Genomic DNA, 13,011 nt, shown 5'->3' on the forward strand with positions numbered 1-13,011 from the left:
ACTTCAAAAACAATCTAGAAATTTGTAAAAAAAAAAAAAAAAAAAATCCTCAATTAAGTGTATTTCCCCTTAATTTAAGTAGGCACATAAGATGATCTGCCAATGGAATTAGTATTTTACTATTAAATTAAGATAATTAGATAATATGCAATGGAAATTAGACAATGCAATTGTTTTTTCCTATTTTAAGTGTAACTTTTTTTGTTCCATTAGCAAAGTGTCTCACTTACCTCCTTAATTCAAGAAAAAATGCTCTTATTTTAAGAAAAAATTACTTTTTGCAATTTCAATTTAAGTAGGACTTGGAAATTGATATGCACAGTTTGTTTCGATGCAATCTTACTGAGGTTAAGCCATTTGAAAAGGAAAAATGGACAAATATATTTTGATTTTGTAAAATAGTAGAGGTACATTTCAAAAAGACTGTAAGCTGTCCTTCCAAAATGTGGTTATGCAAATTATAGTCCAGTTAGATGGTATCAAAATCCTGACACGCTTTTCCTAATCTTATTTATACGATATTTAGAAAACCATGTGGGTATATCTAGCTGTAAAGTTGTGATGAAAAAGTAAGAAAAAAACAAGAAAGATAAATTATTAATACATTTTATTTACTGCTGTTACTGAATCACAATCCTTTATATATATGTGAAATATGCTAATTTTCCCTTTGTCCCTTTTTTTCTCTTTAATCCTGTTCAGAAACCTTTCTGGAAACAGGATCAATGAACTGCCAAAAAACACATTCAAGAGCCTCTCCAAGTCCCTCCTGAAACTGTGAGTGACTAATTTTACAAAGACTAAGAACTTCTTTATTATGTGAACATTGTGACCCTGAGTATTAGTAGTGAAGTCACTGTTTGAATTGGAGGTTTTAAGATAGGACTCAGAGAGTTTAATCCTGCCGGAGAGAAAAAAGGGAAAATCAAGTAGAACAGAACAGACTTTTTTTTTTTTTATGTGATAGGAAAATCATGAGACATGAAAATTTAGATATTTAATCAGCTTCTTAACATTTGCCAAATTGTTTGTCATGGATAGATAATAACAATATTTTAGATATAATTTGTTTATAGTTAGTTAACTGAATATCAAAGAGAATTATATTATTCATTAATTTAATAATAAAATAGTATTACAGTCTGGTAAATTTGACATAAAAAGCCTCTCAATACTCTATAGTCAATACTCTAAAATCAATACTCTATAGTTCATAAACATGTTTTTTTCTTTTTTTATTAAAGAATACAGTATTATATTAATAAGAGCAAAGCAGCAGTGGGTATAATAAAAAAAACAACTTTCAAATAACTATCAGGAGTAATAAGAAGAAAAAGTATACAAAACAGTGCAGACACTCAGATACCCGAGTGTCTTTAATGAAAAATAGAAAAGAGCTTTAGTTAAACAATTAAAACGGAAATCAAACAAAGATATATAAAATCTAAAAATATTTGAAAACCTTAAAAATGGATGGACGGACGGACGGAAGGAAGGAGGGAGAGATGGAAAAAAGGAAAATGACTGAACTTAAATATTGTCATGTTTCTAAAAATAAAAATTCATTATTGAGAGTCATCACATCTAACGGCATGGGCATGGGGGTTTTTATTTTCTCCCTTAATGTATTTTAACGAGCTTCACACAAAGCAGCATTATTTTTCATTAAATAACGGGGGGGCATACTTTGTTTTGAAGAATCGTAGGTAAATATGCTGTTGAGTTAAGTTGGTGAAGATAAATCCAGCTGTTTAGAGCATAGTCTATGTCAAGATTGCAGGGATAAAATAGTAGACAAAGACTACTACTTAAATGTTATTTTGTTATATTTAACTTACATTTTTTATAATAAAGATATTACATTCATTTTTATTACCCACACTTTTAGGTAAGCTACTTATATGAAGCGCATTATGAATATTATTTAGTATTATCATTATTATTAGGATAATTGCTGTCATTATTACTTCCAACTACATGGCTTAGAACCTCATCTTTCTTTTATGGCCACTTTCAGACTGGCTGCATATTTTCTGTATTTTCAATTAGAATTCACATTGACTTTTCAACTAACCCTTTTTTTGTAGAAATATATCCTACAATCCCCTTCTCCGCATTCATCCAAGCCACTTCAATAGCCTGACACAGCTTCAGTCTCTGTAAGTATAGAAATATACTCTTAAATATGCATTTCTGAACAATCCTTAATGTAATGGATTTATTTATCTTAAAACCAGGGACAAATTTAAACTTTGATATCAAAAAGAATTACATTTTTATTTTTACATATTTACCCATATCTACGCAATAAAAATCTTGTGTAAGTAACAGTAGTAGTAACAATGATAGGGTACTAAAAATATGATGAAGGAGGTGTGGATACTGATGTATATTTCCATAAGACAGCTTTATTTCTCTCTCTATCAAACTTTCCTCTGCCGTTACTCTCTTCTTTTCTTTCTTCTCACTTATATTCTTTTGCAGAACCTTTCAACTTTTATCGTTTTATTCAGTCTCCTTTCTATCATTTTGTGTTTTCCAACTCTCTTTTGTCTTCTTTTTTTTCTTCAACAGGGTCACAATACAATTAGGATTTCCTTTTTTACATTTTACATTTAGAATATATTGAATTATGAAAATTTCAAAAAAAAAGAAATAAGATTTTTGTTTCAGATAAATCCATCAGAGCTGACAATTCTCCTAATTACATTGTATTATATATATATGTCAATGTCAACTTTAAAAAATAATGAATTGACTAGTTTTGTAAGTCGACAAAATGTCAAACTAATCTATACATTGTGTTCTTTTGGTAACAGCTCATGTACATTTAATCAGATGATTATATCTCCCCCTTCATCATTCTTTCGTCATGTAGTTTTCAGTTATTTACAGTTTACCTCTATTTTCCGCAAAACAATACTAAATAAGAGACACAATTAAAATTACACATGAATATTGTTGTGATAAATGTTGAGCCTGGCTAACAAAATTCTTTCTCATTTATAAAATATTAAAAAATTGGGAAGGTTTCTGGACTTTAACCTGGGATTTAATCAGAAACAGATTTCCCAGAAACAGGGCTGTCCTCAGAAATTACAGGCATCTGCTCATCTTACTTTAGTGACATATTGATTTCCTTTATCTATGAAAACAGTCCTCCTTCAAAAGCTAATATGTATTATGTATTCAATCTGAAACATATTTTAAAACATTGATGCAGCTTATGAAATTATTAAAGATAATTTTGTGTGTTTATTATATTGAGTCCCAACAGTATGCCTCCTGCTCTCTACTAAGGTATGATATTTGTATGCAGGGCTGTGGAGGGCATTGAAATCCCAGATATTCAGACAAAAATGTTCCTTCCCATGAAGAACCTCTCCCACATGTACGTACGATCCTAATAAAACACTGAATAACAAGCGTTTTGTTTAGATTTTCAATTATATGCATGTTTTCAGTTTTGTTTTTTTTTTTGCTTTCTTTTGTCAATATTAGCTATTTTAAGAAGTTCCAGTACTGCTCCTATGCCCCACACGTGAGGTCCTGCAAACCCAACACAGATGGCATCTCTTCCTTTGAGGACCTGTTGGCGAACATGGTGCTGCGAGTTTCTGTTTGGGTCATGGCTTTCATTACCTGCTTTGGTAATCTCTTAGTCATCGGCATGAGATCATTGATCCGTGCAGAGAACAACCTGCATGCCGCCTGCATCAAAGTCCTCTGCTGTGAGTATTTGCACATCAATACACAGTAAATTTGATAGGAAAATCATTCATTGTCTAGTATTTTCTGAATACATCTGAGTTTTCAAGGAGTGGAAGTGGTTTTAAAAATCATACTGGTATTATATAAAACAATTAATAGGCTCATATTGTAATTTTAAAAGATAACTTTTTTCAGATATAGACAAAAACAAAACTTTAAATACAGCTAAGTTACACTTTGGTAATTTAGATTTTGACCCTTTAGCTTCTCCATTTTGATCATTCAAGAAAAATAAGTATTAAGATAAATGTTCATGGCCAACTGGTATTTGATCATTAATATAAAATGAAAATACACAGACATTCTTTAATTTGATCATATTTTTTTTAGAATTCCTGGAGTTTCCTCTTTCTTTTATATATATATATATATATATATATACATACATATGAATCGAAGGATGGGGGCCATATCCTTCTATGTTGTCTTGGGCCCAGCCTGTCAGCCCGTAGTGTGGAATGCTGGTGTCTGAAATCAGAACCTTGGACTCTGGATTTAGACAGCTCACACTGCTCTATGAAACCGTAGAGTTTAAAGGTTCATAGCTCACGATTTATGTTCTTACACTGTGCGGACTGACGCTGAGGCAATCTACCTGCTCACATTGTACGTCTAAAAACCACATCGGGCTCAGCTCCGCAGTGAGATGGCAATACTCTGACTCGTCTATCCGGAAGAACAATATGAAGCTCACTAGAGAGAAACGCGCTGCCTTGGCAATTCGTGCAATTTTGCGCTGAAAGCCCTAAAAAGAAAAGGCAACGACATATTTGGACAAAGACATGGCTGAGCAAACATGGCTATTACGGTCTGTTAATTTTACAGAAAGAACTCAATGACCCTTGCACCACCGTCATACTTCTGTGTTTTCGTCTGAGAGGAAGAAGAAGAAGAAGAATCCTTGTTTGCACATTCACACTGAGCAATTTGCCCACAAACACCTTACGAGGGACGACTGAATTTCAAACATGTTTAATTTTCTCCCGACCTTATGATTGCTTATCGGTAGGTGGACATGAAAGGCTGATTGTCCCTCATTAGCCCCTGTACACTACATGACGCACGATCACACCGAAATTTGGCCCGATCAAAAAATCTTGCACGAGAAACATCCTTTAAAGAGCAAAAAATTGTACAGTGTAAGCCTGGCTTTAGTGACCACGAAACTTTGAAGGAGGGCGATACAAGCATGTGAGTTACTAACCTGGTTATAAAGTTCAGTCCGAGCCCAGAGGAAGGAGCGGAATCCACCCGGATGATTCTCTACGCCAAAAGGATGCAGAGTTGACTGACGACCAGACATGACATCGGATCCCTGGTCTGATGAGGGAGACCAGGGATCCGAAGTGGTACCATATGGAAATCCAAGCCGGGGTCAGGAGACAGATCCAAGGCTATAAGCAGGCTGAACCCAGCAGGAGTCCAGAGACGGGTCAGGCAAACAGAACAAAACAGGGGCAGGCAAGCTAGGAGGTTAAACGGCTAGAGCAGTGTTTTTCAACCCTGGTCCTCAAGGAACACTGCCCTGCATGTTTTAGATGTTTCCCAGCTTTCACACACCTGTTATCAATTGATAGCAGATTATCAGGATTTGCTGAACTGCAATCATCTGAATAAGGTGTGCTGAAGCTCAGAAACATTCAAAACATGCAGAGCAGTGTGCCTTGAGGACCAGGGTTGAAAAACACTGTGCTAGAGAACTCTGACCTATAGCTCCAATAATCTGGCACTGATGGCTACGACCAAACACTTTAAGTAGAAGCTAGAACTGATGGATCTGATAAAATGTAATACAAACTGGGTGGAGCTAGGCAGGAGGAAGCAATGAACCAATAATCCTGTCATCAGTGCCAAGATCATGACAGCTGGAGCATAGCTCTTCTAAAGCCTGCTTATATCAGATCATTTAGGATGCAGGCCGATATAATCTGATATATATATTTTTTGACTGATGTCAGACCACAATATCCTTAGGATTTATATGTTAGTCGATTTTCCAATTTTAAAGCTGTTTATTGCTTGCTATCAAGCATTTTTTTTTCTTCTTTTTATTGTTTCACAGTATATGGTACTTCATGATAGGATTTTCATATATAATTCCCACATTTCAAACATTTTTTATAAAGTATAATAATGACATGTAAAGCATTTGGAAAAACACATAAAATTTAGATCTATAAAACATTAGATACAAAAGAAAGCACAGAAAGCAGTTGTGGTAGTCTGCATGTTAAATGCATGTCCCTTGTTAGCAAAAAAATAAATAAATAAAATCTTGGAGAAATAGATTTTGGCTGAATGGTTTGCAGCCCATCTTGTTTCATTTTTGATGCTCATCAAAGGTCATTGAAGAAAGAGGATCTGTGTGTGAGTCACAGATGCTCCTTTGTACGGCAGAAGTTTGGTTTGTCATAACTTTTCTCCTATGGCTAAGACATGGAACATCAGTGTCACAGTAGGAAGGATCGTTTTTTATTATGCAGGCTGTCAGGCTTTTACAATCTGTATACTAATGCTTTAATCTGTCAACAATCATACAAGCAGCTCTGAATCAAGATCAGTTGGTAATCAATTCAGAAAAGAAAGCAAAATACATAATATTTATCATTCTAATTGATTTCAATGGGAATCGCCCATACAAATATATCTAGAAAAGTTGTTTGTTTTTTTTGTTTTTTTTTTTGCAATACTCCTGTTCATCAAGTGATCCCTTAGCTTTCACATAGCCATCCAGTCTACATGCTTCCCTCCAAGTTTCATGTGGGAATTTAAATGTGCTTTACATAGGGCTGAATTAAGAACTATGCAATAACCTGTTTACAAAAGCAGCAATTTATTTGTCTAATCAGATTCATGTGTTTTAATTTGCTTTGGCAGATTTGACTGACATTTTTTTTCAACTAATTTAACTTGCAAGTTTTCAGAATACTCAAAATAATCTTTAGCATTCTTTACAAATAAGCATTGTTTTTACAATTGCATTACATTAACTGAATTAAAAAGGAAAATTGCCATCTGCAGTGTAGAGTATCTTATTTTTTTTTTTTTTCCCGAACCAACAGAAACAAGATGGCAAGTTATTTAAAGTTGTTTAAGGAATTTGTATATATCGGGAAGGACAAGCAAAAGCAGGTACTCAAATAAAAGATAATTAACTGCATTTATAAAACCCAGTGTGATCTCATGGGAAATGCGGCATCAGACAGAATGAAACCGCACCATTTCTACATTTTGTTTTATACTGCATGTGACACCGCAGTAATCAACCCTTGGATGAAAGCATAATGGGAATTGAGCTCAAGGACAAACAGTCCTAGCTCTCTAAAGCTCTACTCCCACAGGAGCGCATTCAAAATAATTTGTGAGGTACGCAGAAGTGTGACTTACTGGAAGTGTGCAACAAAATCCGGCAAGTGAATCAATCCCTGTGGATCAAGATTCTAGGTCTGATGGTCTATAAATAACTTTGTGCATAAATTCATTTGAGTAATTAAAATATCCATTGGAAATGCATGTTTAGAGAGAGTTTTAAGAGTCTGCATATTTGTTTATTATATTGTAATCTTCGTCAGTGATTCAGACTGAGGCCCTCCCTTGTTACTTTAATGTTTTTCGTGTATTTTATTATGACAATAAATTACATTTATAAGCAATATTAAACTAGTCAAAGAGATATGAATACATCTAAACAATCTTTTATTATGACTCCGGTGTGGACAATCAGGAATATATACTTTAATTAGTTTTCTCAATTTATATGGGTTAAAGTTTTTTTTGCTTTTTCATTCTTGAGTCTTTTTTATTGTTATTAAGTTATGAGATGCTTTCTGTAAAACTCCCTGAGAAAAAAGGATCCTTAAAGCGCCCCATTATAGCTATTTGAATTATAGCATTTTATTTGGTTGTTTTTTTTTTGGTTTGTTTGTTCCAAGACTCAGTTCATCATTAAGACATGATTGTATCTTGATTAGATGGGACAAAAATGTCTGCAGCATTTAATGAAACATAAATCATTACATGGTTTTAGAGGTTTGGTAATAATGGTTATAATAAATGCAAGTTTAAAAGAAAGTTTGTAGAGACAATTTTTGCAACAGGTTAGGTTGAAAGTCTTTATATAGCTCTGTTAAACATCCGAAGAGAAAACATTTTCTCAAATTCGTTTTTGTAATCCTTAGTGTATTGGAACTTTAATTCCTAAGGCTTTGCAGGTTTTCAATTGGATTTTCGTCTGGGCTTTAACTTCTTTCTTCTAACAGAAGAATATTTTGATCTGAGGTTTTCTAATTTAGCTCTGGTCCTGTCTATCTTCTGCTTGATAGTGAACCTGTATCCCTGTCTCTTTTCCCGGATGGTCCTCTATAACGTTCCACTCATCTTCCTACCTATTCTCACCAGGTTTTCTGTAACTCAAAAGAAAAGTATCCACAGTATAACATGACTCCCACCATGACACAATGTACCTTATAGGGGGTAGTAGAGTAAAATGCAGTGTTAGTTAACCTTTGCACATGTGATGCTTGCAGGCCAGAAAGCCTCTTTATTTTTCTACATAGATGTGACAAAACATTTGACCCTGTTCTCCTATAGATTGGTTTTATTGTTTTCTTTATTTGTTTTTTTTTTGTTCCTAATCCTTACTCATACACTTATTGTTCTCTCCATGTATGTTTTCATGGTTTGCTGCTATTCTTAGCACTTTGACTCAGCTCTTTATAGAAAAAGTTGTTATGACATGGTATATGCTCCATTCACTGAATAAAAGTACATTAAGGGGATGCTACCTGCTCGATTGTACAGGGATAATTTTTGTGGTAGACCTCATCGTAGAAGAGCTTGCTTTTTGCAGGCTGTGTACTTGAGCAAATAAACAGAAAATGTATCAATCAATTAGCGAAAAATTACATAGGTTAAGCTGCAGGACAGTTAAAGCCTTACCTCTTGGAAGGATAGATATTTGATAGAGACATAATGAAACATTAATAAACAGTTTAAAAAATGTTATTTAGAGACTAGAAAATGCTTTAAATAAATATAAGTATTTGTAGTTTCCATTATACTTTCTGTAGCCATATCCTAAATCAGGGGTCTTCAAAGTTTTCCAGGCCAAGGACCCCCAAACTGATGGCGAGATGGAGGGAGGACCCTCTAATTATATGTATTGTATGAAATTGTGTTATATCCAACTGGCCCTATAGTGACAAAAGTAATTTCTCCCTGGGATTATTAAAGTATTTCTGATTCCTGGTTGATGGGACAGGTGTTGTGAATGAAACGGTGCCCAGCTAGAAAGAGCTCCTGTGTGTTGCTGAACGTGAGCATTGATGACTGAAAGACATCTTCAGGCTCCATTTATCTGTTTACTACAGTGTGTTTAATTTATATTAATGTGTATTTAAAATCATTTCAATTAGTGGAAAAAATTGCAGGGGGGAATATAAAAAAAAAAGTCTAATCAACCAAAACTTTTGCGACCCCCATGCAGTACCCCTAGTGGTTGCAGACTCCCTGTTGAAGACCTCAGCCCTAAATGATCATCCATTAACCCCAGTCATTGTTAAAGACGTTTCCTGGTGGTTGCAACACATATTAGTGCTTCTCACTGTACATTTGGTTAATCAAAGCAGAGGGTATCACACATCTGCTTGACAATGTGCTCCCAAGTCTTTCCCTTTATTTGCAGCATATTTCCTGGATATAAATTAACTTTTAATACCCCACTATTCTCCCTGTTGCTCCTTTCTTCCTTCCTTTTTTTTTTTTTTTCCTTTTCTGTAGTTCCAAACATCCTTTCTATATATACATTAGACAGAGGAAGAAAAAGTAAGGAAGGTAGAGAGGTTGAGTAGAAACTTATAAGGGAGAGGAGAAAAGAATAGAGGAGAGGAAGAAGAATGATAGATAACACCCTAATAGTCTGTAAACCTCTAGAAAGAGATGGTAAAAAAGCAACAACACAATAGTAAAGTTGGCTGTAATGAATATCCTTCAGGTGTGATCACACAGTTGCCATGGTTATTTGGACGCATGTTAGGTGCATTCCTGGTATTTATACTTACAGTAGTTGTGTATGTTTTGTAAATCCACAGCTTTTTCCCTGTCTAGTTTGTTGTGCTCCTTGGTCTTCATGACGCCATTTATTCTCTAATTTAAATGTTTTTTGGTTTGAGAAGGACCGAAGAGCATACTGACTGGCAAATGCAGCTTTTGAAAGAGGAATATTTATCGGAATGGATGTATTTCATTAATGGATATTAGACTAAAGTTGGATGACAACACATGCACACCACACTTTTCAGAAGAACTATGTATTATGTTCCTTATTCTTATTGTTCTTATTGTAATGCACTACATTTTGTTGGTTTATTACATAAAAAAAACATTGTTTTTGGTTGAAATATCTTTGTGACTGTACAGTAATGAGGAAATGTGTATGTGTAAATATAAACACAAGATAGAATCCAGCTCTTATGACATCTTAACAAAAACACATGCTAAATACATTGAGTTTAACATACATTTAAGCAACACCTTACCACAATAACCAGAATGCAGAAAAGCCTTTATTCCTTATTTTAGACCCGCTTGGTGCCTTTATTTTGTGTTTAAAGTTTTTAGTCAGACACCCACCTTTACAAAAAAAGAATAAAAGGCCAGGTTTAACTGATGACTGTGTGAATTAGAACTGCAAGGTTGAAAATGTTGTGGAACTCCGAGCTTAAACATTTTGTTCTTAAGAAGAGAAAAACCCATTAAGGGAAGGAATAACTGATTATTTAGTACATAAGTGTGATTTGTTTTAGTTAACAGAGCTTCAAGGACTCAATTTTCTTTTTCCCTTTTACAATTGAGATGTAAGTAAATTTTTTAATCTGCATTTCAGTTTTTTTACTGGTTCTATGAAACAGAACACCAAGCTTCGTCTTTTATTTTAAGTGTTTTGAGGGTAACATTACTTATATTTTCTAATTCATAAATATGCAAGAGTTGGTTTCCAACTTTGACTAATTATTTTAGGATTAAAATGGTTTAAAGCTTTTAGCTTAATTATCAAAATGCTAATGGAAGTTACCTTCCAAAAAAGTGATTCAATACATCAGTAGGACTGTGCCTTTTAAAGTGACAAGCACTTCAAAGATGAGAGATTAACTGTGTGGGAATGTGTTTGGGGAGGTTTTTTTTCTAACGTACTTCATTAAAACTCCTTTTGACTGCCTTTCAAGTCTTTTTGTGTTATTCTTTTGTTCCATTGTTCAAAGTTCAGCTATATAACCTTAACATTCACTCACTGTCATGTATTTTGTTCCTCCACTCCTTTTATGCCATCTAGAATTTAATCATAGCCAATCTTTACCTTCCACTTCTTATGCATCCTTTTACTTTCACACATTAGTTACTGTGAAACCATATTTCTTAATGAAGATAATCCTAATTTCCTTCTTGCAATCTAAAATAAAAGTAAACATTTCCTGTTAATGGTCCAAAGATCTTTTTTTTTTTTTTTTTTTTTTTTGCTTAGCATCTAAATTATAAGATATTGCTATAATTTTTTATAGATTTCATTTTTACTTTTTAAATTTTCAGAAATGTACTCACAAATTTCTTATGTTATAAAATGTCCACTTCTTGGATGAAATAGCCGTCTTCTTCTTGAGCTTTATAAATGTTGGACAATTCCCAAGTTTTGTTTTAACTTGATCCAGACTTAGTTTCACGGTTCATCCGTTTGGATCATAAAGCCATTACATTGTGGCCATTTTCATGTTTAATATCACATAATATTTTTGTGATATTATCATGTTATTCTCTTTTGGGAAATCATAGTAACTTTTTGAATTCTCAGAAACTTAAACCAAGGAAACTTAAACTGTTTTAATGTTAAACAGAGGAAAAACAGGGTAATATCACATTTTATGCAATGAATATAAATACCTTGTTTCATCCATATGAGATGCTGCAGGCTCCCCCAGCAGGTTTTTATTCTCTACTGCTCTCAAGGATAGTAGTAATGTTGCGTTAGTGAATTTCAATGAGAATATTTTTGTTGGTTCTGCTGGAAGCAACCAGCAGCTGGCATAAGGGAATAATCATCCACTAGCCTACCCTGGAGAGTTGCCCTGAAATGAACTTGTTTGTGTGTGTTTGTGTTCCATCATCCAGGTGCAGACTGCCTTATGGGGGTGTACCTGTTTTTCGTCGGAGTTTTTGATGTGAAGTTTCGAGGGCAGTACAATCGAAACGCCCTGCTATGGATGGAGAGTGTGGAGTGTCGCACCATCGGCTTTCTAGCCATGTTGTCCTCAGAGGTGCGTTAATGCATTAGGACTTATATGACAAAAACATGGCTGTTGTATTTATTTATTTTAGATTCATTGTTAAAAAAAAAAAAAAAATATATATATATATATATATATATATATATATATATATATATATATATATATATATATATATATATATATATATATATATATATATATATATATATATATATATATATATATGGTTGGAAGTTCATATTATAAATTGTGTTGTTATTCTGTTTGAGTTTTAAATGCCATTCTTGGAAGAAGACTTAATTTCAGCTGACTGGTGTGTGGCGAGAGACCAAGCTTTCAGACACAGTTCGTTAATTTTTAATAGGTCTGAGGTCAGGGCTATACCAGCTGACTTTTGTGAGCTTAGTTTATCCACTCCAACAATATTTTGGTCTCTGTTTCTTGCTTCTTGTTGTGTTTATTTGAACACTGAACTGGGTCCAAGTTTCAAACACTTGATCCAAAGTCAAATAAAAGGCAATTTTGTATAATGTTCAAGAAAAACAAGGCAGTTATTAGATAAAAACAAAATACTGGAACATCAATTATATTCTTCGCAATGAAATCACACCTACAGTTTCGGGGGAAGTCTTGTGATGTAGAAGCTCCTTCTGCAAAACTGATACCTTTGAGCAGCAATCAGATTTTGCAGCTGCTGACAGTGACAATGTAAATTCCTGCTGGATCAAAGTTTCATGGTCAGACAGGGAACACATGGAGCGATTCCTTATCCAGTACTTTAAGATAAGTCAGTGCAGGTTTGGTACCTAATTGCAATTATTTTAAAGGTATAGTGGAGGATTTTTGCAATTTTTTTTAAAAGACCCACCTTCTCTACTTAAAAAAAATAAATAAATATGCACATGCACATGCACAACCCTGTACCTGCTGCTGAGAGGGAACACCTATTACATGTGAGTGA

General features: G+C 33.9%; 1 protein-coding gene across 1 annotated transcript in view; it reads left to right on the forward strand.

Moving 5' to 3' along the window:
* Nucleotides 1–13,011, forward strand: part of rxfp2a (relaxin family peptide receptor 2a) — a 128,731-nt gene that overhangs the window by 101,560 nt on the left and 14,160 nt on the right. Inside the window, exons 12-16 of the mRNA XM_038278819.1 lie at nt 703–777; nt 2,088–2,159; nt 3,320–3,391; nt 3,502–3,731; nt 11,932–12,077. Of these exons, the coding sequence (XP_038134747.1) occupies nt 703–777; nt 2,088–2,159; nt 3,320–3,391; nt 3,502–3,731; nt 11,932–12,077 (595 nt within the window). The remainder of the gene's footprint in view (nt 1–702; nt 778–2,087; nt 2,160–3,319; nt 3,392–3,501; nt 3,732–11,931; nt 12,078–13,011) is intronic.

Source organism: Cyprinodon tularosa, unplaced genomic scaffold (assembly GCF_016077235.1).
Source record: "Cyprinodon tularosa strain WSP-4 unplaced genomic scaffold, ASM1607723v1 ctg144, whole genome shotgun sequence".
Classification (NCBI taxonomy): Eukaryota; Metazoa; Chordata; class Actinopteri; order Cyprinodontiformes; family Cyprinodontidae; genus Cyprinodon; species Cyprinodon tularosa.